The sequence below is a fragment of the Sylvia atricapilla genome, chromosome 2 (assembly GCF_009819655.1).
Source record: "Sylvia atricapilla isolate bSylAtr1 chromosome 2, bSylAtr1.pri, whole genome shotgun sequence".
In the NCBI taxonomy this organism is placed as follows: Eukaryota; Metazoa; Chordata; class Aves; order Passeriformes; family Sylviidae; genus Sylvia; species Sylvia atricapilla.
Window position 1 is genome coordinate 29,835,450 of NC_089141.1, and position 27,386 is coordinate 29,862,835.

At 40.1% G+C, this 27,386-nt stretch overlaps 1 protein-coding gene across 2 annotated transcripts in view; it reads right to left on the reverse strand.

Annotated features, from left to right (window-relative positions):
• Positions 1-27,386, reverse strand: part of TENM4 (teneurin transmembrane protein 4) — a 338,879-nt gene that overhangs the window by 128,531 nt on the left and 182,962 nt on the right. For both annotated transcript variants that reach the window (XM_066341254.1, XM_066341256.1), the window contains exons 9-11: positions 19,425-19,526; positions 14,153-14,347; positions 9,763-9,963 (exon numbers count right to left, since the gene is read on the reverse strand). In XM_066341254.1, coding sequence (XP_066197351.1) covers positions 9,763-9,963; positions 14,153-14,347; positions 19,425-19,526 — 498 coding nt within the window. The remainder of the gene's footprint in view (positions 1-9,762; positions 9,964-14,152; positions 14,348-19,424; positions 19,527-27,386) is intronic.

Below are 27,386 nucleotides of genomic sequence, written 5' to 3' on the forward strand. Positions count from 1 at the left end.
ACTGAAAGGTAACAGCTATTTATTTTCTTTGCATGGATGAGAAAATCAAGATTAAAACATAGCTCCCTGGAGACTGAAAATGAATCCATCAGCTTTGCTATCACTCCTCATCAAGAAGAACATTGACCTTCAGTAATGGCTTTGAAGTGTGACTTGAGCACCTGAATTTTCACCTCCTGAACACAAAGCCCTGAGGAGCATACCAGAATGCCTGCTCTAGGGAATGTATATCCTGCATTACAGAGTGACCCTAACCAGGACATCTGAGTTGGCCTGAACGCTGGTTCTTGCCAGTTTGCAGAAGGACTGAATACAGGTCTTTAATGCACGTGCAGGAGGGATAACTGCAAGTCTGCACTTGCAGGAAAGACTGGGTATGCACAAAGGATTATAAAACAGATTCAGAACAGAGGAGTAGAGAGTTTTTACTCTAAGTGGTTGAGCTGTATCTAGGAGAAAGGTTGGTGGCAATTCCTAATCAAAGAAAAGACCCATCTCTGGCCCTCAACAAGACAGAAAAGATTAACCCCACTTCAGCTCTTTTCCCCATTTTTTTCCTGGTATTTTTCCCCTGGTATTTTCTTGGTATCTTTGCTGGCATAAACAGCTTTGTGTTTAAATGAAAGACTTCTGCAAATCCCCTTCTAGGCCTCATTTCTCTCTGAAGATCCAAATCAGGAACCACGGTGCCTCTGAGATGCCTTATTTGGAGATTAATAAATAGTCCACAGAGCAGCTGCTCACCTGGTGCTGAGCAGATCCAGGACATGTGTTCATAACTGGCCTGGAATGCACTCTCCATCTCCAAAATGAGTAATGAAGGACTTCGGTATAGTAATATACTTAAACTGATTTATGTCTGTCCTCTAAGACTGAGCCTCTAACTCTATAAGCATTCAGGATCCAGCACAATGGGATTCTTGGGAATTCTTGCCAGAAACAGTAACAGTGAGAACAGGAGCACAGTGTACACCATTAGCTGCACAATGTACACCGGTACAGCTGGGAGGTCTTTAAAAAAAGTATTGCACTTCAAAGTGCAATTTCAGCTTGCTTCATATTTGCATAAAGGTCTTCCAGTTCCTGCCTTGAAAGTTGTAATTTTGTGCAATGAAATTACATTAAACTGCTGTGGTGATTTTTATCAGCTTCTAGTTTCTACAGTATTTACACTCTATTTTCATCCTTGCTTTAAATGCTAAGGACTGACCATCATGTTGTGTCTAAAGCATGTCCTCTACGGCTGTGATTTACCTTTGTGCTCAAGTCAAACTTACATTACTTATTATGAGGAACTCTACTTTAAAGTGTGTCTTGTTGTTGAATAGCAGGACATGAAATACCAGGTATTGTCAGGCTTCAGTCCTGGAACAGAGATTTGTTGAATAAAAATAAATATCCCAAAGCGTAGGATTGTATTTTTTTCTTTGATGCTTAATTGAATCTCTAGGCTTTCTGGGATGTGTTAAAGCTTCCCAGAAAAGAAATAATTCCTAATATATTAAATGAAGTTCCTAAGAAGCATTCTTCTCTGGGCTAGTTTTAATTTCCCCTCTGTGCATAAGGAAGAGATAATTTGACAGCAGAAAAACGTTTTGCTCATGCTTAAAAAGAACTGATTTCTTTTCCAATTCTGTACTTTTTTTTTTTTCTAAAATAAATTCAACAGATCATTTACAAATGTGTGTACTGAAGTGATCACAAGCTAGATTTGTTTGGGATTCCCTTACTCACAGCTCAGCCCCAATATGGATTCCTTTTTCTCCAGATAACATTTTGCCAAAGAACTTAGAAATTCTAGTGTTATTCATCTTCTTCAAAAGGAGACACAGAACACATATGAAACATGAAGGGCTGACATATCCAGAAGTTAGATGTCTGTCTATCCACACAAATGGGATGCAGCAGTAGCTGTTCCAGAAAGATTTTGTTTGCTATGCTGTCCATATACCTCAACACTGATCTGAAAGTATCACCTTTACTGAAAAGCAGCAGAGCTCTCTCCTAAGAACTTTCTAACTTTCATCTGTCAACATCATTAGAAGGTCCTCATTAGTGCAAATTGCCATGATAGTTTTTAGAACATCTTGTCATTTGGAAGAGGCAGAGAGAATATACTAATTCCAGGGCATCCACTTCAGACAGCTTATTAAATCATGTATTTGTGGCCTTTAGTAGACTGCAATCCACTATATGACAATCATTGGTCTTATATTGTCTTTTTCTTGCTTGGTTTTGTTATTATTCTGTTTTACTGACTTACAGACTATTTTCCTTATTACCTAACCTTGGACATTCTAACTTAGAATGATACATAGAATCACAGAATGGTTTGGGTTGGAAAGGACATTAAAAACTAGCTCGTTCTACCCCTCAGCCATAGGGAGGGACACCTTCCAACAGAACATGTTGCTCAAAGCTCCAGCCAAATGGCCTTGAACACCTTCAAGGATGAGGCACCCATACCTTCTCTGGGCAGCCTAGTTCAATGTCTCAAATATGATTTGATGACGCTGAAAACATCCAATATACCTTTGCAGGAACTCTGATTGTGATGACCTCTAACTGGGTTGGAGTGTAAGGTCACAGTCACAGGAGGTATCTACCAACAACAGCATGGAATTGACTGAATGCTAGTGGAGAAGCCATGACATGGAACCTACAACTGTCCTTGCTGAGCCATGAGTGGCTTTATCCAGCACAATCAAGGTAGCTCATGGCAGAGACTGACTCCACACAAGTATCCGCCCTGCTGATATTGCAGGGCTCGTTAAAAGTAGGAAAAGTCAGCAGCAGAGGTCTAGATTCAAAAATTAAAAGGATCCTTTCAAAGTCAAAGTCAGAGAAGAGGACAAAATTTGGTCATCTGAGACCCAGTGATACAAAGAATAAGTTCTCAGTGATACAAGCAAACATGCTAATTGCTCAGTCATCCTCAAAACATGATATTTTAACAGTACTGTGTTTTAAACATGGAATTTAGTACCTTGTGGTGGTGCGAAATTTTTCAAACTAGTCACATTAACATAAGCCCCACTGACTCCAGTATAACATTGCTGTTTTCAGTCAGAAAAGTCTGCAACACAAAGCATAATTGACTGAAACAAAAAGAACTTTTGAGCTCATGGTCTGACTGCTGAGGTCACACTTGGAGATAGGGAAGAATGTTGAACTGAAACTGGCATGGTGGGAATTAGCCCTAATCATTGTAGAAAACAAATAGGGGATGGAACAGTCTTCCCACTGCCCTTTGTAGGGGTCCATAAATTTTCACTGATTACTGTTGATACAAGAGAAAAGCTTTGCTCATCACAGAATGCCTAAGGTCAATGAGAACCAGGGACTGCTTGTTACACAACTGGACACACACTATTCTCAGCCTGAGACATGACCTAATCAGAGCAAGAGCTTTGTGATCTAATGGTCAGAGACAGACTGATGATATCATTGCTTCCACTGGTTGTGGCCAAGTCTGAAATGGCAGCTAGAACACACGTTTTCAGTTTCTTCAATCTTCCCTTTGTCATTGTGTCTGACCGAGACTGCATGGACTGCTGCAGAGAAGTGGTTAAAAGTAAGACCCTAAACACATCCCAGAGCTGACAGAAGTTTGATGCATTTCTGGTTGGCTAGGGAAATGTCCTAAAACAATTTCTGAGCTATCAGATTTTAAGTAGGAATCCATATTTGAAAGGTAAGTTGTATTTTCTATCTTAGTGGGAGTTCTCTCCCTCCCTTTATTATGTCCCTTTTATCTGCTGAGCACAAAGACACTCAGACTTTTGAAGAACTGGAATCACCACAAAAATAACTGCAGCCCGTTTCAACTATTATCTTTTTTCCACCACATCAGGGTCTCCTTACATACATTTTTAATAAACAAAAGGAAAGGGAGTAAAAGGATATTCAAATGAAAGCCTCCCTGAATACTTTCATTTCAAAGGTTTGGGCAGATTTTAGTCTTTTATTGCATTTTTAATAAAAAGCTTAGAAGACTTTAGAGGCTAAGTTCATCTTGGCAATGGGTAGGCTAAAATCTGTAGTCATGAACTCAACTACATAAAAAAAATCATGTTTTTCACAATGACAGATCTTATTAACATTGTTGATTTTCTAGATTCACTAATTTCTTCACAATCTACAAAGTGGGTATCTGCCAGGCAGAGCCTGTGAGAGCCTTGTGTGTGCACTGGGCTGTACATACTTTTCCCTTAGAGAGAAAAGTTACTTCTTGTCATACAAAATGGGGAAGATCACAAGTTCAGAAATCAGCATGTTATGCTTCTGCAAGGCAGAGGATGAAATTCCTGCTGGTACAAAACATTTCCTGGCTTTCAACGGCCATTAAAGGACCAAAGTAAGGCTTTCAGGGATGAGTCTGCAATTTAGGTATTGAGCCAGAACAGATTTTGATGGTATCTTCTGAAGAACCAGTTTTGAAGACACTGTGCTACCCAAGTTTCAATTACCCCAGACTAAAGTTTCTCACAGCTCTGCCAGGGTAGTGAGACGAACAAGTTACAAGCTGAAGGAAGAGCATTCAAGGTGGCCTTTGATTGCATAGATAAGCCTGGTGAGCTTTTCTGAAGTGATGAAGATGTTTATCCATTTCAAGTGTTGCATCCTAAGGTTTAGTTCTCTTGTTCTTCCCTGTGTGTTTAAAGCTAAGAAAAAGACAAATCAGCAACTTCTTAGGCATTAAAAGGGGTCTTGGTCCGTAGTAGGGTACAAGCCTGTATCATGTCAGAGCTGATGTTATATCCATCTTTTAGAGAGACATTTTTACCCCTGAAGAAAATGACTGTTTAAAGGAAAACCTATACAAACATTTTCTAAAGATGGATTTTTATCTTGGTGGCCTTGGGCACGGCACATATGTTTTCAAAAGTTGGCACCAGTAAGCCCAAGGAAATCAAATTTTATCACACATGTTGTGTTAGCCCTGGTGTTGTTTGAACAATAGGATACGACATTGTCTGATAAAATGTATGAGAGCTGCTTTTATGACCGTGTGTATGTGTGTTTGTGTGCGTATGTGCAATAGTCCCCTGCACAACGCCTGGTGAAAAAAGATTTCAATGTAAAAGTGCATTTACTTCAACTTAACTCTTTAAAAAAAGTTCATTCTTCATGGTCTCCTTATGCATTAATTGGAATAGGGAAAAGATGCCTGTTTCAATGAACTGTACCAACTTTGTGGTGGGGAACTCTGTTGGGTGCTACCTGAAAGACTTTCGCCATTGTTAATTTATACAACTAAACTGATACTAAAGAATTCAGTCATTAACATTAATTGATACAGGGTCTTAAATCTAACCATTGTTTGTGAATAGCCTTCAATTGATCCATACTCCTTCAGAGTAAATAGGAGCTTTTCCATTGACTTCAATTCACTGTCCAATAATTTATAAGAATATGGCTTCCCTGTAACTGGAGACATGGATTCACACTCCATGCTTGTTTTATTTTAAATCCAACTTCTCAACCTACTGAAAGTCATGGGAGGTGGGTAAATACCTGGACTTTTGCTACCCTGTAGCTACCCACACTATTTCCCCACTGTGTTTTGGAGGCCAGGTTTATCCAGGAATACCTGCCATATTCTCTTCTTTAGCAAAGAGTTCTCCACAACCCTTTAGCAAAGCTTGATAATTTGCACTTGCTTAAGGCAATTTTTTAATGCCTAAATATTTTTGTGATCATAGTCCTTTATAACGAAGTGAGTCAGTAAGTCACTGGGAATCAGCATTTCATCCCTGCTGCAGTGGGGACAAAAAGACAATCATAAAGTCAAATGCCGTATCCTCAGAAAACCATGTTAGCAGCAGAAGTGATGAGAGGACCAAAGTATTAGATTTCGTGAGATATGGTCCTGCAACCTCAGCCTCAGTCTCTGGCCAGGCATGATCTCTCAGTCTTTTCAAAATGTGATGTAAGACATTTTAACTTCTTACTTCATTACTGAGCCCCAGCTTCCAGTTTCTAAGTCTTATCATTAAATGTACAGCCCATGATTTTATGTCTCCACTGGCAATTCAGGACTAGCACATACAAAGTACTATTCCTATTACTGCTCTTCTCCAGTGTGTTTTTAAGAGTCTGAAGTACTGCCTGGATATCAACCGTGCATAAACTGCATGAGTCATTATGAATGAGTGATGGAGAAGGAATCCTTATCTGCATGCAGGTCAATCTACAACCACTGTCAACTGCCCAGAAAAAATCAGTACACTTAAGACAGAGAACATAATTTCTATTGCTGCTTTGTATATTCAACTTTGCAATGATTTGAATGAACACTGTGCATATGAAGATGTCAACTACCAAAGACAGAACAGTGTGAAAATCACTGATTCAAATTTGAGGAGAGTGAAGGAATCATTAATTCCTTTAATAATGATTTTGCATCAAAGCCTAATACTGTTTTGATGGACCTGAGATTATACTGATGCATCAGTGAGATCCCTCTGGTAAATGGTGCATTCCTCCAGTGCAGATGACATGACTCACCTATTCATTTTATTACAGTCAGCAAACATGTCTTATAGTATGTGGTGTGCTGCCTCTTGATTAGCCAGAAATAGTTGCCCCAGTTTAAATAGGTCAGGAGTGAGACTGTTTCACACAGCAAGCTCTATTTTACACTGCAGCACAGGCCATTTCCTTTTTCCCACTACACTCAGACAATAAGAGGTTAAGAGACCTGCCCTATAATGGCTTCATTAATTGCCAGACAGGGCCCATAAGAGGTGAAGGCAGATAGCCCCCACAAAAGCTTAGGATATAGAGGATCTGTGATAGCAGACTGGAGGAATGGGGTTAGGATCAGTGGTTCCTTAATCGCCTTTCTTGTACCAAGCATTGCCTTGGAGTTTTTCAGCTGAACTGGGTCTATAGAGGACTTCTTTGAATTTGTGCAACAGTATACTAAGATGCAAAAGGGAAGTGATTTAATTATCCTATAGAGAAATCAAAATACTTTTATTCCTCAGTACAAGTTATCTCTGGAATTATTTCTGTATCTTTCTGTAAGATACTCTTTCTGGTATTTGCAAATTGGCAAAAAACCCCAGTGTATATTGAAGGAAGAATGAATCCTACAAAACTGTCCCTTACATGAAAGCGTGGAATATGTTTGAGAAGCATTTTCCCCTGAGTGACAATTCTGAGGTAGTATGGCAGCAGCCCTGTCCCAGCATATTTTGGCAGTGGGCAGACACAGAAACAAACAAACAAACAAAAAAACCCAAACCGTGTAACTACTTCTTCTTACAATGCAGTTCAGAACGGGAATCTCTCACAAGAGATTGAACTAGCACAGCTTGTCTATGAAGGCTAAGTGGAATGAAAATAGATAATATAAACAGGAAACAAATCTCTGTAATATTGTTTTGTGAAAAGCGAGGGTTTTACCCAATAATGTGTTCTCTAAGATTACTACTTAAAGGCAGGTAAAATCTACCTACCTAGCTGAAAGATGCAGTCTAAGGTTCAAAGAGGCTCTAGTTTTACTTTCTATATATGACAATCCACAGACTTCAGCTACTGCTTCCATACTGCCTGATAACCTAAATGAATACAGCATACAGCACTGTAGACAGGTACTATTCTTAACTTCAAGTGGTAAGAGCTGGAAAATCCACTGTGCCTGCTCAAATTCTGGATTTCCAGATAATTACGCTGCTTCCAGGGTATGCTTCCCCATATGGCTTATGAAAGGGGCTGCCTTTGGCACAAATCCACGTGGGCACAGTTCTACAGATTTCACTGGGACTGAACACAGTCCTAACTGCTTTGCTGAGGGTGATTTCTGCAAGTACTTAGTTCTTTCCTGTTTGGTCCTGTTTTATACGACAATAAAAATCTGTCCCTTTTAGATCCTCCTACAGAACCTCCACCCCAGTGGTCTGGGCAGTGTGTTATTACATGCAACAGCATGCCTGCTCACTCTATTTTAATGATGCAAGAAAAGTACCACATATCCTGTGAGTAAATCTGTCTTTCAAATCAAGTCATCAATTCAGTGGAAAGGTCTGGGCTAGAAATGGAAGTTTACAAATCACCTTAGCTGTGATTTTAGCTGTGAGGCACAATAACCTGAATGTTACAAGCAGCTCAGTGAGGAAAAAGGTCTTGGAATGATGCTCAAGTTTGTGTCAAATAACTTCATGCTGCCAAAGAAAGTTTGCACTAGATGGATTTATAAAAGCAGTATAAGGAAAGCTTATAAATCATCTGTACATGACCCTGCAGGTTAACAATGGGAAACTGAATTCTATTTGCACACAGAAATAAACATTTTTCCAAACCCATCCCTGCAATCCCCAAACCTCTGTATAAACACAGAACAATTACTCAATTATGAACTATGCTACAAACTACAAATACATGGCTACCTTTCCCCTTATGGTGCTTTTAAAAATAAACCCACAGAGTATGGAATTGAAGATGGTAACATGGGGAAAGGAAAAGCCTGGCACCAAATTTTTCTTTCCTTCAATGAATGGCAACTTCCCTACCTACGTCTGCCCTACCTACGTCTGCAAAACTTTTGATCAACCTAGTTTCAGCCCCAGGCAAGTAGAGTAGGGCTCTTCTTCTACTTATTCTTTAGTCCAGTCAATATTACTTTATGACAAACTTCTAACATCCAGACTAAATGATGATTGTCAAAAGGATTTTCTTATGTTCTTAGCACCAGTTTATTTGGTTTGCCTCATCCTTGGAAATTACTCTCTTAAAATGCTTGCAAACATTTAACATGATTTTTTTACTCATGATAGCAATTCCTCAGTGAAAATGTTGTTTATATAATTTTTCTACTATATCCACTCTCCTAATAGCTTTTTTTTTTTTTTTTTTCTTTTGGGTTGCTTTGCTGAAAACTCCTTTCATTTCACTGCCTATACTGAGATGCCCTGGATTTCTGGCCTAGTTCCACTCCAGTTGTGTAAGGTATAGAAACTGTTATTGCTGAGGTCTCTTTTTTTATGGGCACACAGTAAAGGACAAAAGCCTAAGAGGACTGATGCTCCATAGGTTTTGACTATTTATGTATTCCACTATTTCTCAGTGTGGCCTCTAAGAGCTAATTGTATTTGGAAGAAAAGGGTCCTGAACAGGTTTTCTTTAGTCTTTAATTCACATACCTGATGCAGATTTTGAGCAAGATGCCCATTCAGAGGAGGAATGAAGGTCACTGTTTCAAACCTCTACACAAAACTGCCCATAAAAATGTGTCTTCTTGGTAGCTGCTTGTACTAATAAATACTTTTACTCAGTAAACTTATTTTTTAGCTGGTAGACGACAGTCTTTAAATATGAACCTCATGAGGCACTCATCCTCCTCTAGCCTAGAAAAACACAAGCTTTGAATTCAGAAGGGAAAGGAGATCTGACAGACTACCAAATCTTCCTTCTTGTTTACAGTCACGAAAGATTATTTAGTCCTATCCTAAAAATCAAAACAGACCCTTTAGTGGCTACTGGGGTTCATCAAGAACTATCACCAGAACAAGAAGCTATATGTAGACCATCAATTACGTTTACAGCCATATAATGAACAATTGCAAGCCTAGGTGGCTTTAATGGAGTTATTTATGATATTACTCCATGCTCAGCAATGGTAGCAGAATTATTTATGTAGCTGAGCTATTGAATTTCTCCTTCTGGTCATGGAATACATCTGTAGCATTTTTTTGCAGATCTGAGTATTTCACAAAGTTTAACTAAAGACCAAGAGTAAGTCAGTGCTGACGTTACCGATTGAGCAGTCGTGGCCAGTCCAGTTGGGATCGCAGCTGCAGAGCCCAGTATCTGGGAGGAAGGTCCCATGACCAGAGCACTGATCCAGACAAGTGGCTCTTGGGGTCTCACAATTTGTTCCTCCCCAGCCAACTGAACAGTGACATTCTCCTCGGACGCACACGCCTCGCCCTGAGCAGGTAGGATCCATGCAGTCAACTGTGAGAAGGAAGAGGAAGCAGACAGAGAAAGCAAATGGGAAGTTCAGGAAAAAAGCTTATCAAACTGCCATCTACACACACATATTTACACAGTATCTCAAGGTTTCAACCAAAAAGCCCTGCTGTGAACAAAACAGATGCTTCATGCAAGAAGTCAGTGGCCCTAAAAGGCAGTGAGACCTAAAACACCTACATGAAAACTAGAGAAAAATATAGCAATGAAATCCATTCTTGTATGCAGGTCTGCACTAATAAGTGAACTTTCTGGTAGGAACAGGCTAATATTAATTAAGAATAGAATAATATTCTATTGCACACATAGTGTGTCTTCATTTATTCTATTAGAATAACCTAAATTACTATTACTAATGAATTTGAAGCTGAGCCCTAGTTTTCTGAGAGAGAATTTTGCATAAAGGTTCAGCAGAAGCTGACATTCTTATTCAGCAAAATACATGCTTAAATTGAAGAATGTGCTTAAATCTATCCAGGTTTCATGGAGACTTAAAGAAATTTCATATTGAAATATATCCATAGAAGTTTTTTTCTGGAATAGGGATTAAAACAAAATCATGCCTTTTTTAATAATAGTGTTCCTCTGGTTTTATTTTTGATCAATTAATACTCTTTTTTAAATGTCTGAGATTTACTTCCCCCCCCCCCGCCCTGCCCCCTAAAGAGGCACTTTCCTAACAAGATTGGAGACCCTTTAGTTAGGTGTATAACAATGTACACCAAAAGACCAACTGCACTTCCTCCCTGATTCCAGGAGTTGTGTTTTGTAGGCAACTGTCAGCTGCTCTGCCCACAGGGGAATTTCACCCAGCAATCAAAAAATATGAAATGCACCAGACTCCCTCCCAGAAAAACTGACTGGAGGAGTCGATTGTCTATTTATAGATAAAAGCTGATAAGGCAGCCTAGAGAAATTCTTCCCATCTTTTGAAACGGTGTGTGGCAGTTCCCTGGGGACTGGTGACAAGTGTCAGTCGGGCTAAGAAGCACAGGAAAACTGTCCAGCTTCTGGCTCTGATAGAGCAGAGCAGAACATGGCCACTGCACACACGGCAGGTTTGTGGTTCGGTTTTTACCCCTTGAAAAACTAGTAAGAATTCCACTGACCTGTTTAAGATCCAGAAACCTTAAAAGGAAACACAACAGCTGCTCTGATAATTCCCTGGATTCTCAAACCCTCCTCAGTCTGACAAGTAATGGCTCAGTTATTACTATCCCAAGGCATGAGAGAGAATTTTCTTTTTTGTTTGATTCCTGGAGCTCTGCTCATAGCTGGAACAATCCTCAAAAATTTTAAGAGGCTGGAAAGGATGAGTCCATAAATCTCCTTCACTGTTAGCAAGCTGGGAGCGAGGGTGCCAATTTTAGCATGAGACCCTTGAAGCCCTGGCCCTGTTCTTTCTCAGCAGTAATAAGTATGAAAAGGACTAAGGGATGGAGTAGCAGCCTCGTCCGTTCTCAGCAGATGGTTTGAACATAGAGAACAAAGATCACAGGCTAACTGACAAGAGGCTACCTCCAGGCAATTAATCATCCCCTCTGAAGGTCAATTGGGAAAAAGGTGAGTTTTACAGGGGCCTCCATCACAGGAGGCAGACAATCTGCTATCTCAGCGCTAACACAGACGATTATAGGAGGGGAATGTGCATGTCAGAACCCCCCATTTATCATAATCCCAAGGCCATTTTTCATGTTGAAATGAGCCCTTTCAGAAAATGTCACACACAATGGCTACTTTAATCTCAGCCTCACTAGCTCTATCTCTTTAGGCTTTCTGCACCATCGGAAGGGCCCTGGGACAGGATTACAGGCTTCTACTTTCTTCTTAATCAATTGCTTAGTGGATTTGGAGTACAATGGTATATTTTTAGGGAGTTCTGCTTGACAAATTTAGCTGCTCAGCTCTGGGAGATGCAGAGTTGAGGAGCTGGGTATGAGGGCAGAGCAGACAAGATCTAGTATACCTGGAAAAGAAAAAAAATAGGCACATGTCTGTGTTATTGGTTGGAAAATGTCCCAAATGGTAACATTCTTGGTTGGAAAATGCCCTGTTTATAGTTTAGCCTTGTGCAGAATCATTGCCAGGGAGATAAATCACGCAGCAAGCAAGGTTAGTGCCTCTTCTACACTTTTCCCCAATATGCTTCATGCTTCATTGGTCACACAAGTTATTAGGCTTATTCGGTGCCCAAAGAGTAACTTCTCATATTTCACTGCTTAAATTTGCTCCCCTCCCTGCAATGTCTCGCTGGCTTAGGCCATGCCTTATAAAATATGGGCCAATAAACTAAGGAAGGAGAAAAGAAAAACTTGCATAGGATTGTTGGCTGATGTTTTATAAACATTGCTGAACTTCTATGGGGGAAAAAGAAAAGACAGAAGAAACTCTGGAATGAAAACCCATTATAAACGTGGACCAAACAGTGAAGCTACAAGGACTGAGAAATAATAAAAAGTAATCAATACCAGATGGCCCTTCTTAAAAGAGAAATTAAAGAGTAAAAGCAATTTAAAAAATAGTATAAATCAACTTTTTTACTAAATCTAAATATCTGTACATATATTCTCAAGATTTCCCACATGGCATATTCCTGAGCTGCTTCCCCCCCTCACAACATAATACAAATTATGCCTTGAATATCAAAAACATGCATGCTTGGAAAAATACTAAACAGCCCATAAGAAAAAACATGTTCTCTTTGTTCTTCCTCCTTTTTCAAGTTTTGACCTCGTGGGACTGACACTGTCCCCCTACAGTGATAACATAAAATAACTGAGCAGTGCCTGGCCTTTCTGCTTTAAACGTGACCAGGGAAATAAAGGTTCCTGTTAGAAAAAGGGCAAATCTCACTCTGATTTACACACATTAAACACTTCTGGCTGGAGGCAAAATCAGGATCTTTTCATTTCTGTTTATCCAGTAAAGATATGATCTGGTAAATAGGAGGTCTACAGAGATGCTTTAAAGATACTTCAGTAGTCACAATCTTCAGGTTTTGCATGCCCCACAGCTTCACTGAATTGTGCTTTAAGCCAAAATGAGGCTTTCTCAAGAGATGCCTTATTGTTATAAAAGCTGATACTGTCTTCATCTCTTAACATTTACTGAAGCCATGCTCATCAGAGATGTCCCACTCCAGTACGTTTAACACATCAAAAGAATTGCTAGATTGGATGCCATTTGAATGTCTGAATCCAATTCAGCCTATTTTCATTGCCTATAAAATAAAGCCATTTCAGATAAATCTTTATCCTGCATACATGAAGACAACCATAAATTAATTCAAGCCATTGTCATTCTCAAATGCATCAAATGACGTCTTTAATCTATCAAGTGCTGAAGAGGCCTAACATATGTACTTGTAGAAGCGCAATTTAAGAATAATTATTTATCAGGTCACCAGCATTGACTTCTGAGAGTAGTTTTCAAAAGTTTTGAACAGTATTCCTTAAATAATACACTTTTGGATATATTTTTATACTCTGAATGATTTATACACTTGCAAAACTGTCCAGTTTTTCATTACCAGTAAGAAGCAGTCAGACTCAGGAAGATAAAGGTTTATGTTGGCAGGTGAGTTCCTACACAAAAAGATTAAAGATAAATCCTAAAAGCAGCCATAAATCTAAATGTAAATGAGAAATGTTTGGGGGCTAATGTGAGAAAAAAGCTGTGGAAGAGCCATTAAAATAATATCTGACTTTGAAGCAGAATTTAATTCAGGTCCTGAGCATTTCTAAGCTTTTAAAGCTGACAAGGATCAGGGACTTTCTCTCACACACCACCATTCTGTGTATGTAAGCAAGTGAAATTGGCTTGGCATAGCACAGCAGAGAAGAAAGCACTGTAAAAGTAATTATACGTTTAGATGTGTAAATGGAAACGATGCTTTAATAAGAACATTCGAACATATGATTAGATGTTCTGGTCTTTCAACTAGATTCTTCTATCTGAAGCATTTGATGGCTTTTCATCCAATTATTGAACAAGTATGATAGCTAACGAGAAGTTATGACAACATATCATTTTTATGTTGTATCCATCTATTGTATCTCTAAGGTGCCTATTACTGTTCTGTTTAAGTGCCAGTCCAATTCTGAATTGCCTCCATCCATATAATTACAGAACAACAATCAAAGCAAAAGGCTAATTGAATGCATCTTGCAAATACCTTCTTCACAGCTCTCGCCTTTGTACCCTGGGTTGCAGATACAGGTGCCCATGATGCACGTGCCATGGTTATTGCAGGAGACATCAATACACTGGTTGGTCGGGACATCACACTCCGCTCCCTTCCAGCCACTGTGGCACAGGCACCTTCCTTTCATGTACTGCCCGTTTCCACTGCACAGCACTGGGCAGGACGCTGTGGACAGACAACAAAAACCACATCAAAACAAATGGAAAATCACTTCAAAAAGGAGCACAAGAGCCCAGCATGTGATTTACATTCTTTATACACAGTCTTCACTGGGATATGTTGCTGTTTGCTTTGCCAAAACCAAATCTTTTACATGGATGATGCCCAGCTTGTTAACTGTATTCTCCTATGAGTGTTTAAAATAAACAAAAAGTGCCCTTAGGTTAGACTATCTTCTCGCTTTGTGTCTCTGATACCTTTTTTCACTAAACAAACTCATAATTTTCTTACATTCTGATTTTACAATGTACAACGTCTTTTTTCAGAAGTATCATTGACCTTAGATTGCTTATCATTATCCCTGACCTGCTGCCAGACTTTCCTTGACACTGCCTCTTCTGTGGACCTCATTGGCATACAGATAAGTCCCCTGTTTTTTTCTGGGTTAACTCCCAACTTTATGGGTTTCAATTGCTTTGCTCAGAGCCCAGAATGCCACACTGAGACTATTTCCCTGATTTAGTTCATGTCATACCATCAGCTACCAACTTACTCCCCTGAAAGGGCTGTTAAGCACTGGAACAAGCTGCCTAGGGAAGTGACTCAGTCACCATCCCTTGAGGAATTTAAAAGATGTATGGATGTGGAATATAGGGATCTGGCTTAGTGGTGGACTTGGCAGTGCTGGGTAAATAGCTGAACTTGATGAAAAGAGTTTTAGAGGTCTTTTCCAACTTTAACAATTCTGTAGTTCTAACTGAATGTCCAGCCCCCATTTTTGGTTATCACCTCTGATGGATTCAATTCATCACCAGCCACAATGTAAAATTGGTCTCTACTGTTTCCAAACTCCTTGTAATTAAAGCTGGGTAAATCTGTCCTCTGAAATTTGTATCATTTATGAAGGATTCAAAAAAGGATTTTTAATTGTCCTTGTTTTTAATTGTCCTTGTCAGCAAAGTCAGCTGACTCTCAAGTCCATATAGATACAGGATTTCTTCCCTGTGATAAAGGGAAGAAGAGGAAGATGATAAGCTCAAGCTGTGGCATGATGGATCCCAGGATTAATCATTTTCAGAGCTAAATTTGGAAACTGTCAGGCAGAGCTGGATGGGACGGACTCATGGATACAGAACAGGTTCCCCAAGGAAGAAGAAGGAATCAAGGACCAAACCTTAGCCTCCACGACCACAGTTTTTGTAATCACTGCTCTTCAAGCCTTCTCCAGCGCCTTTCAGATGATGCCTTCTCCTTATTCCATTCTCCACACCAGCCACATTATGTTCCTTTTGTCCTCTGCTCTGATTTTCCCAAAGAAGGTGCTGATTTCAGTTCCTCAGAAACAATAGCCTTTTCCTGTTCACTCTACCTTGAAACTTCTTGCTTAAGTCCTGTTCTCTTTCATCTCATTTTGCTGAAACTCAGTTGCAAGGACATATATTCAATACAGACTGCTCTTGTTCACTGTTGCACATCAGCCTTAGGTGGGAGCAGCTGGCCTTCTCATCTGCCCCTCAGAAAGGCAATTTATGAACAATTTTATGCAGGACAAATGTGAAAGGAATACTCCATTCTGCTGCTTAATTCAACTACATTAGGCATGTGATGAATCCTCTTTTGCTTTGTTCCTGACTTTGATTATATGTGGGAAGGGGTATTACATGGTTAAGGAAAGCTTTCCTCTCCTTCTCTTCCCATCTTTTTAGACAGTAATCTCACAAAGTGTATGATGAGTTGTTTCCACGCATCCTTGTAGTCAAGTCAGTTTGAGCGTTCCAGAACTACAGCAGCCTCAATAAAGTACAAAGTATTGTCAGCTCTGGCTATTAAACCAGTTCGATGTGCAGTGAACTACATTTGCCTGACCAAGATAAAAGAGGTTTAGGAAAGAAAGGAATTTGGCAACTGTTATTACCAAGGAGCACTTTGTTCACTTGAAAGGAAACATTGCAGTGGTGTATTGCAAATGCATCATTTGCAAGATGATATCTATGTATACAACATGAGATTTCAATTGTTTAAGATACACCATGTTGTGTGCATGGTTCACAGCACACTCACTCTGTAATTTCACTTTTCAGCTAAGTGATGGAATTTTCTGCCCCTCCCATCTCAAATTTCAATGCTCAGTAATCGACATTGTTCTTTCAAAGCACTGGCAGGGGATAGTCTGCAGTTCTTTTCAACAAGAAAGAATAACTGCCTTTAACCAGGGAGAGGTTGCTGAGAAAGGCTTACATGTTTCCTGACAAGACAGCTGATCACTCAGTAAAAGATCAGATAAATTACTGGCCATCTGCAGTGAGATTGACACTCCACAGAGCCTTCTGTGGAGAACACCTTCACGTCGCCTGGAAAGCACTGCTACAAACATCACGGCAATGGCGAGAACAAGACCTCCGCTGTAGCACGCAATAATGAATAAAGACAGAAGAGATTTCTGATTTTTTCTCCTATTTCTTCTGCAACACTTTTCCATATATAAAGATACATAATTATTATCTGATCATTCAGATTCCAACAATGTCTATGATGGCAAAATTACAGTAATTGTAATGATAGCAGCAACCCAAATGCATGCTCTGTGTCTTGAAAAGTTGAGCATCAGAGAGTAAGATTATGTTTGTTTGTTTACTTCATATAGAAGTTGAAAACACCACCTCCCATGTCCAAGAAAACCTTCAAAAAGCCTATGGAATACACGTCTGGTAACTTGCTCTCATTTATTTTGTTTAAAATAACTGGTTAATAACAATAATTAATTAATAATTAACCATTGCTAAAAAGAGAAAGGCTTTCTGCTCCAGTTTCCCATTCATTTGGATTGTGAATTACAAGGCTGAATTGAAACAAAGGAACACCCAGGAAATCCATGGAATTCTTCATGTGAGCAGGAACCTGCTTATTTAAGGATTACTGCTCTGTACAGGGACTGTGAAGGGCTGCAGATGGATACTTAAACAGCCTTACACATGCTGCTCTTCGAGGGATTTGTAGGTCAAAAGAAGGAACTTGGATGCCCCTGAAAACCAACAGGGGCAATGCAGGGCTCCTTGTATCTCATCCTCATGGCAACACAACCTATTTAACATGCCCAGTGAGTGGAAACGCATACACAAACACAATTTTGGCACTCCAGGTATTATTCTGCCTTCCTAAAGGCAGAGTGCAACCTGTGATCTCAACCCAGATGACTCTGAGTAAAAAGACTGAGTTGAACAAAAGGTGTTCAGCTGCAGCTGGAGCATGTGGTCTGGTCAGATGGGAGAGACTCACATGACTCCACTGAAAAGCCTGAGAAGGTTTGGGATATAGCCCAGGAGGGGAGGTGAGCTCCTCTGAAAATGGATTCAGAGCAAGAGTTTAAGTATTCTGACTCACAGTGAAGAAAGTTCCTCTCCACAGACTCTACAGGGAGCTTGAGGGGAACAGGCCCTGAACTTCTGCCCCTACTGAAAGTTAGGAGGTGTGAGCTGGAATAAGCTACGGGACATGGAAAAAACTCCTTTTGTCTCCAGCTCCAGGGATTTGAAAAGGAGCTTGGAAATGCAAACCAAGTGTAAGGAAATGCAAACCAAGTGTAACCTGAGTCAGCAAGAAGTTTGACATAACAGCTCTCGGGGCCTCAGCCTGCCACATCCATCTTACTGGGCTGTGAACTGGGAACCCGGCGGCTCAGCCCAGCCCGGCCGCCTCTGCAGGGAGCTCCCGCCTGCCCCGGGGCCCTGCGGCTCCTTATCTCTGTCTCCTGGCTCGCCGCTGCGATGTGACCCAGCTCGGCTGGAGGGGGACGGGGCCGGGGTTGGACAGAGTTTAGCTCTCCCCTGGGAAGGCGCCAGCCTGCTTTCCAAAGCGGCGATGAGCTGGGCTGAAGGCCTGACCCGCAGCCTTACCGAAGCTCCTTGGGTGGGCACTAACGTTTTATGCTGCCTCCCTCCCAAGATTTATAAATCTGTACTTAGTTTGTTGGACTGCTCGAGCCAAAAAAGGCCTTGAAAAGGTTGATGCACAGTATCCTGTCATTTCCCACACGCAAGGTTTTGATATCTCGGTTTGAAATGTGTTCTTACTAGAAGTATTTCAGCTTGTTTTTTAAATGTTTAAATAACCCAAAAAATTCAGGCCAAAGAAAACCCTTCCAAAGCCATTTATTAAAAATACTTATCACTTGAGCACAAAAATGTATTATACTGTTTACTGGGGTACGTCTCCTTCCCAGTCTTTCCAGTGTTTTTACTTCTGGCCAGAGTAACCAGATGTTCCTGCCATTATTTCACTCCTAGCCTTATTCCAACCCTGCCCTATTCCCCACAGCCGGGCTCAGGCAGACTTGCAAAGTATTTTTTGTATTATCACTATCTCAAAAGAAAGTATCATTATAGTGTCATGCCACACGGATAAAAGTGCTCTGCTAAACAAACTGTAATGTTACATTTATAAGTCATGTTTTTTAAAGTCACTTCCAGAGAGAAAATTTCCAACGTGACATTTTGCCTCTCCACAAGAAGCCCAAGCGGTTGTGTTGTTGCTAAGGGCACAGCAGTCACAATTAGTATAGAACCATAGTGTCATTAAGGTTGGAAATGCCCTCCAACATCAAGTCCAACTCCTTGCCCAGCGCTGCCAGCCCACCACTAAACATGTCCCTAAATGCCACACCTACACTCCCAGAGATGGTGATTCCCTGAGCAGCCTGACAAACCCTTTGCTGAAGAAATTTTTCCCAACAGCCAATCTAAACCACCCCTGGCACAACTGTTTCCTCTTGTCCAATCACATATTACTTGGGAGAAGAGACCGAACCCCACCTGGCTACAACTCCTTTCAGGCAGTTGTAGACACCAGTAAGATGTCCCCTGAACCTCCTTTTCTCCAGAGTAAAAACCTGCTGATCTCTCAGCTGCTGAGCAAAATTTTAGCACATTTGTAGCAAACAAATTCACAGATGAACTTGTTTCCATTCTACTGCAGCATTCCCACACTGGGTGAAGGGTACTTTGTGAAAGGCACCATCATGAATATGATTTCCAGAAGAAAAATGTTAACAGGAGAGGGGAACAGTTAATCAAGCATAAATTCCTACCTCTGCCACAGTCAGGGCCTAGAAAGCCAAGGAAGCAATGGCAAGTCCCAGACACACAGTCTCCATTCCCATAGCAATTACTGGGACAGTTATCCACTGATTCTGAAAAACAAAAGAGAATTCAGACACTTCTTTAGGCAAGAAAACACCTCTGAGTTTAGGAGGGCTCTGGATGGGCAGGACAGTTGAATCTTCGAAGCAATTGCTGTACTCAGGGAGAAACAATTAGTGTGAGCTGCACAAAACCCTGCTCATCCATTTACACCAATGGATGGTTCCACTGCAAATTCTGTGATTAAATACGAGCTACTCAGCACTCACCAGGTTTGGCATTCTCTCAGTACTCGAAAACTTCCAAACATCTTTTCTTCCCGTATATTTCTATGACCATTTTTCCTCTATGAGTTTATTGCATGGATGCAATACACACCATTCTCATGGCAGAACATGCTCTTTTGGTCTCGTTTTCTTGACTTGATTGAGTGACCTTGAGGCATTCATTTGTGCCAAAAAGAGCTGAGTGATGATAGATATGTTCCTCTGTGAACTTACTGAACACAGACCCTTGCTTCATCCTATCTGCCTGTTCAAGAAATACTTCTAACCAAATTTCTTCTTATTTGCGCTGCAATATTATATTGAATATAATACATTATACATTATATAATTTATATCTTTAACAGCTCAAAGTTCTGGGGCTAATATTCTGTTTGGTGGAACAGGAATGGGTCTATTCCACATTTTCTTCTGTTTCTAGTTATCATCTTAAATTCCCTGACTTTGGCAAAAAAACACCAGCTATTAATTTTTCAGGGGAAGCTAACAGGTAAGCAAAATGTTATCTAGCACTTCTCTTTTGAGGAAAGTTCAGAACACTGGGGCTAAAACTAAAACATATCTTTCATAAAAGAACAACACAAGCTTGTAAACACATCCCAAAGAGAATGAAAATAATCTTATTTTCTTACACAAAAATGGTGAGTGAAGACTGAGTAAATTTGAGTGGAGCTTTGAAAGACATTGTAATAAACACCACGGTTCATTCTGTAGTGCTATTTCACATTTTCTCTGTTTTCTCTGAGGGAGATGCCTACCAGATGAAAACTAGATTTAGTTATACAGCAGAGGCACTGGTGGTACACACGGAGTGGGGTGAAAATCTCACCCTGTGAATAATGACTGCATTTGCACAGATGTACTCCAAGAGACCTTGTAGGAGTAAAGTTATTTGTAAACTCCCAATCAAGTGAAGAGAACCAGCAGCAGCAGAGATGTGCAGATTAGTTTCTAATCACAAATGAAAGGAAGCTGGTTTCTGCATGGGTGTTTTGTCAAAGAGCAGAGGTTTCTGAAGGACATTTTAAAGGCCGTAGTGTAATTTAATCATTCATAAAGGACAAGAGCAATTTTAAATAATGGAACCGGTTCAAAGCATTTATGTTTTAAGTCCTGGCTTCAGACATCTCAGAAGCAGACAGCTCCATGCAGCAAGAAAGGTACAAGGAAGTGCTGTCAGTTCTCTAACACTCAGTAGTTAAGCAGGTATTCACTTGATGGTGTATGGAAATACAGTCACAACATGCAGTCAACCCTTGAGGCTTGAGCTGCCATCTTTATTCCAAGCAAAGAGCAGCCATGCTTCCTAGAATAAAGAAATAATGATTCAGGCCTTGTGCATTTAGAATGATATTTAGGAATATCATCTCTCATTTCATAGGAGGTATAAACACAAATCAATCCTGTAAATGAAAAGTTAATGGTAGCCCATGTGTATACAATCTTCAGAATTTTGACATGGGTTAATGTCACTGCTGAAAACAAAAATGAATTCACTTTATGCTTTTTTTCTCTATGCTTCTTTTTTTTACAATACTAACATTTTTCTTTGCTTCAAGAAATACACACAAAGATTTAGGAAAAAGAAGTTATTTATGTACATACTTACACACATGAAGAACATACAGAGTGTGAGTTCTGTGAAACAAGATAATGAGACAGGCAAGGAGACTTCAGCTCCTGTTGCTGAAAGGGTCACTCCTTTTTCCTCTAATCTTCTCATCCAAAGAACAACTCTAAGCTCTCTCTTCTTGTACTGGTTCTGGCATTTGTCAGACCCTCCAGTAAGGTGGTTAAGCTCAAAAGGTGGCAAAAAAATGAATGCAGCAGAATAAAAAAACAACTCAAGTATTTTTTTTTTCTGCTGCCTAAAAACTGGGAAGAGAAGGGCCGTGCTATTCAGCATCAGTGCAGTTGTCCCATGACACCCCACCACCCCAGTGCCACACTGGGTCAGGGGCTGCAAGGTGGAGTAACACTGCATAGATGTAATGTGTGACCTTTGAAGTCAAGAGGAATACCTCAGACCTTGATGCAGCACAGACTCCCAGTGTTAACAACACCTTCAGAATATTAACAAGTATTTTTGAAGCTTTTTCCCAAGTTTTTGCTTTAATGGACTAAACTGAGACCTTGAAAAGGAGTAAATATCCATATAGCTTTCTTGGTATATTTTTGTAATATAATAATTAAGCAAAATAGTAAAAAGACCCATAGAAACATCTAGAAAGTATCTAAGAAGTAGCATAATGTCAAGCACAGCAACTGTTCCAAAGCGTGACAATGCACCACATCAGCTAAATGGTAATCTTTGTTATTGGAAACAGTATTTTGCAGTTACAGGGGTTCAGCTGCTCTGCCTGTGATGCCTAGGACAAGACTCTGCACACCGATTTGACGTCCACTGCAGATTGAGCTGAATTACTTTATCCACTACAATGACTATGCATAAAGGGATTTAGAAGTTCAGAGTGACCACAGAAATGGAGCAGAGCTGTGCTTAGGTAAACAGCCTTTCCAGAATCTCTGGGTGAATCCATGTAAGAACTTCACTCCGATGGTGCATCCTTTCCTCTTCTGACTAGTTCAGCATAGACACCTATAACTGGTCAGATCCCTGCTGACAGTGACTGACACTAATGCATTTAAAAAAATATCCACCTCTATTCTCTGGTTCATATGCAGATCTGGCATTTCTCCTCATAAAGCTGCAGTGATATGCACACATATCACTTCATCGATCACTATCTCCTCAACCTTTGGTTTCCCACACACTTTGCAAGTGTGGCCATACTGCTTCATGCCATACAGTGGCTAACTCAAAAGGAATTAAAAACCAGGTGGATGAAACCCATTTTACCTTCCTCACTGAAGCACCTCAGTAGCTCTTACCTGTCACCTGAATACCCTCTACTATTAATAGAGTAGGCCCTTAAAAATCCTTTCATCCCATTTCACTGCTTTCTCTGACGTCCTTTTGTTTTCCAATATAGCCAAAAGTAACATTTTTAATGTACTCTCATTTTACACTACCTCCATCTGCCCTGGAATAACCTGACTGATAGAGATGAGATGAAATGATAAGAAACTACTTCCCCTGTGACTTGGGCCACTTGCTGTTTTTTTAGCAGTTAAGGATGCAAACTTTCCTGGTGATTCAGGGCAATTAAGGTCTTCACACACTCCCAAAAGTTCTTCACCACTGAGAATCAATTCTGAAAAGCGATGAAGGTTCATGCAGTGCATCTTTGTCTCAAAGCTATTTCCATACAACTCCAAAGTACTTCCATGGAGGAAGTGTTAAATGAACACACTTTTTTTTTTCCTCAGAAACACCAGAGCTAATGAGCACAAACAAGGCTGAGATTGAGGCTTGTGAACAGCAAGTCTTTAAGTTGTGTGTGCAAAACTGAACATGCTCTTATTCATATTCTTAGTCAGAATCAATCTGGAATTTCTTTTTACTTTGAAGATTGCAGACGCTAGCAAGTCATACTCACTCAAGGCTTCTCACAAAAACCTGTTTTCATCCTAGGACTCAGTTTTGTTTCAGTGGTTACAGGCTGCCAGTTGGTCACCTCAGACAATTTTCTGGCCCTTCTGGCATGTCTAAGTGTACACACACTCATTCACACTGCACAAACACCTATACTTCAAGCTAAACAGGAGGAGGGGTGTGGAAATTTGGCATCGGAAATTAGGGAGTCATGATGGGAGAACACTGGAAAGAATGAAGAATCATATATTTTCAGAAGCCAGGGCTTAGCCAAATTATAATCATATGGGATAGAAGGGACACAACTTTGACATTCAGGGAGTCCTTAAGCCAGTGGCACAAATCAGCTGTTTTTCTCTTGAGTATGTTCACAGTCCACATTGCCACAGAGGTGACACACTATCAGTCAATAAGTAAAAACAGGCCACTGCAGTTATGGCTGGCTTCTAGTCTCCATTATACAGATTATTCTGTAAGCTGTTCACATAATTAGAGGAGTATTTTCCAATATATACAAAATTCCATATGGTGTTTTATGAATAGTACCATGGGAACTCCTTTAGAGAATCATGACAATGTTTTTGTTTTGTTTCATTTACTTGTTAAAGTTCACTGTGAGACCATGAACAATTCTTTTTTAGAAAGAGATATATGTATTCTCTGTTTCCAGTCTGATTCCCACAGTTTTCTCTTGGCTTCCAAACCCCCAAAGAGATCTGACTGACACCAGCTGGTAAGGGCAGAGATTAATAACTGCAGAGTCAGCCAATGGATGATGCATGATGCCTTCAATCAGGTTTCGCTGTTGTGTCCAAAGAGAACACTGAAAACACAGTTTCCATGCCACCTTTCAACCAATGGCAGCAAGAGCGAAACTTCCGAAAGCAAACAACTCACACCATGGGCACACTGGCAAAACTTGAGGTGGTAGGGTTTCTAATAGGGAATGCAGAAGCTTGCCTACGGAATTACGTGTCCTGCCAGCTTCATGATCTAATTAGCAACTGAAAAAACAAGTCATTTTATGGATCACAGAATCACTGAATGGTTTTGATTGGAAGGAGCCTTAAAGACCACCCAGTTCCAATCCTCCTGCCATAAACAGAACAGCCCATCCAAACTGGCCCTGAACACCTCCAGGGATGCATCAGCCACAGCTTCTCTGGGCAGCCTGTGCCAGTGTTTCATCACACAGTGAGGAATTTCTTCCTAATATCTAACCTGAACCTGCCCACTTGACAGTTTAAAGCCATTCTTCCTTGTCCTATCGCTCTGTGCCCTTGTAAAAAGTCCCGCTCCAGCTCTCTTGTAGCTCCTTTAGGTACTGGAGAGAAGGTCTCCTTGGCACCTTCTCTTCTCCAGGCTGAGCAACCCCAACTCCCTCAGCCTGCCTCCATAGGAGAGCTGCTAAAGACCTCTCAGCATCTTTGCAGTTCTCCTTTATAAATATCCTCATACTTTTCTGAGAGAAAGTTTAAATGACATAATGAGACACTTGATCTTCAGATCCACACTGTCTCATTTTGGAGAATGGTATGGAAATGCCCTGTCTGACAGAGCTGGTACTCCCTACTCTAGGACAACCTACCTCAGCCAGGAAAGGAGGATGTACAAAACTCCTTCTGGATTCATAAAAATAAGAAATGGAAATTATGCATTAAGTGTGAAAGCCTAGACTTCTCCAAAAGCGAAACTCTTCTTCTGAAGTACTCTTTAAGGTCCTTTCTGCTCAAGAGCTTTAATTATTAAATCTAAGAAACAAAAAAATTCCCTGAGTATCCTCAGCAGCTATAATTCAACACATTGCATAAAACAACATTGATCCACCATTTTTGCCATTTGTTTCAGGGGATATTTTCAGTACAAGTAAACACACAGCTGGCAGATTTTGAGGAAAACTTAGCTGAAACCTTTATCCCATTGCTAGTTTTCCCACTGTAATCACCCTTTACTCTGAGAGAAGCCATAAACTGGCCTGATCCAGCCCATACCCACAACAAGACTTCACACTACACTATCTTTTATTTAAGGGTGTTACCGAGCTCAATATGAAATTGCTAATTGTTACCATTTCCATTTTTTTTTTTTTTTAGGTTGTTAATCTGAGGCACGGACAAATACAACACAGCATTTGCTTCATATTATACATTGACGTATGTGACAGCAACAAAGCTCCCAGGCTAATGGTCTGCTCAGGGGACCACTTTGCTGCTGACAAAAAGCCCCATGAAAGCCAATTCTATTGTGGTGAACTCTATAAAGATCTGTCGGCCTGGCTCACAACTACCGACATGAATTACCTTTATCCAGATGCAACACAATAAACATATTAAGAAGGCAGAAAAATTGCTAGACTCTTGATGGACTTCTTTTTTATATACTCACCACGTTTGCTGGTCAGCAGTACAGCTACTTCAACAGTATTTCCGCCTTATTTATTTACTATGCAACATTCAACTTAATAGCTTGTTTCCCTATCTTTGGGCCAGAGGCCAAGGCAGATGTTTGCCTGACACCAAATCCTATTAGAGGCTGCAGTAACACAATTGTGTGTTAAAGATAAATATTTTATAGCCTGCACTTGCCACCAAGCATCATCATTCCCTAGGCATTTAGAGGCAACTATCTATTGGCAAAGAAAAAATAGTTATCTAGCTGGCAACTGAAGGTAGTAGCTTTTTGGGAGTTAATAAGAATCAAGACTGCTTTCTAAGAACTGATTAAATGCCATTCAGTGCAGTGTGGCTGTATGAATTCAAATGTAACTGTTTCATCTGATAACCTCAAAAAGTTGCTCTGGAGATGGCAGTGTTTGTTGTCAGAGACATGTAGGAATAGCACTGCAGTAGGACAAATAGACCTTAATGAATCAATGCTAATCTCAGTTCTGGAATGATGGTTCAAAGAATATAAAAAAATTGTACCAATGAGAATATTCCATATTAGAAATGAGATACAAAGAAAAGAGAAGGGGTTTTTTTAAGTATTCAGTCTGGTCCCTTCAACTCTACTGCACCACTACATAAGAAATGATCTCAAAATCTTTTGTTCAGTGCTGGTGAGAAGATATATGTAGCTGCTGAGCCTAAAATAAATTGCCACAGCTATTCATCTACCAGCCCAGGAAGATATTGCATACATACTAATTGGTACAATAAAAGGTTTTACCCTTTCCTAATAAATATTGACTATCTCTATACAAAGATTCATTAGTTCAAAAATAGCAAGTAAACTAAAAAAGGAGGTAAAACAAATAATTAGAATAGAATTCTTTACTGTATCAAACAAATACATATATTTATTGTCACACAGAAATATATTATTCCTAACTGCCCACTGATCTATTTGCTGCCTAGTTGTGTTCTCCTGGCTAACAAAAATATTTTGCTGGGAGAAAGGGAGGACACAGGCAGCAAGCAACTAGATTCCATGGTTCATATTTGACCTTGAAATCCTCTCTCAGCCACATCAGTGCAAAAGGGCCATGAGGAGTGCCCAGCATTCCTCTCAGTGTACACAGAATTACATTGCTTGGGAAAGTGAAGGAACACCACATTATTTCACCTTACTCTTTGCTGCTGCACCAGAGCAACCTTAAAAGGCCACGTATTATTTTTCCTAGATCTGCTTGTCCATGATAAAACTGACACCGACAAGCTCATTGCAATAACATCTCTTTCACAAAAATGCTCCTTGTCACCGCCTCGACTATGCTAGCAATAATTTTAATAGGAAGTCAAGCAGCATAACACAAAAGGCAAAGAGGATTCTGAAGCTCTGTGAACACATTTAATTTACTTCTCAGTTGCAGAGCTTGCAGTCTTGTTTATTTTTCAAAGAAATGATGCTACTTGATTGAATTTCACTGCAGGAGAGGTTGGATTCTAAGCCTAGAGCTGTCACCTGCCCTTGTAATTGTGGTAACAATGCCAAGACAGACGTGGAGGTGAGAGAGGATAAAACAGGTTTCAGATGTCTTCAAGCATCAGATTTGACACTAGGAGTCAAAAAAAAAAAAAAAAAAAAAAAAAAAAAAAAAAAAAAATGGGGGGGAAAGAAAAAGCGTTGGAAACAAAGAAGGAAATGTGGAAATTCTGGGTCTGGTATGCTCTTGCTCCTCCTCTTCTTTC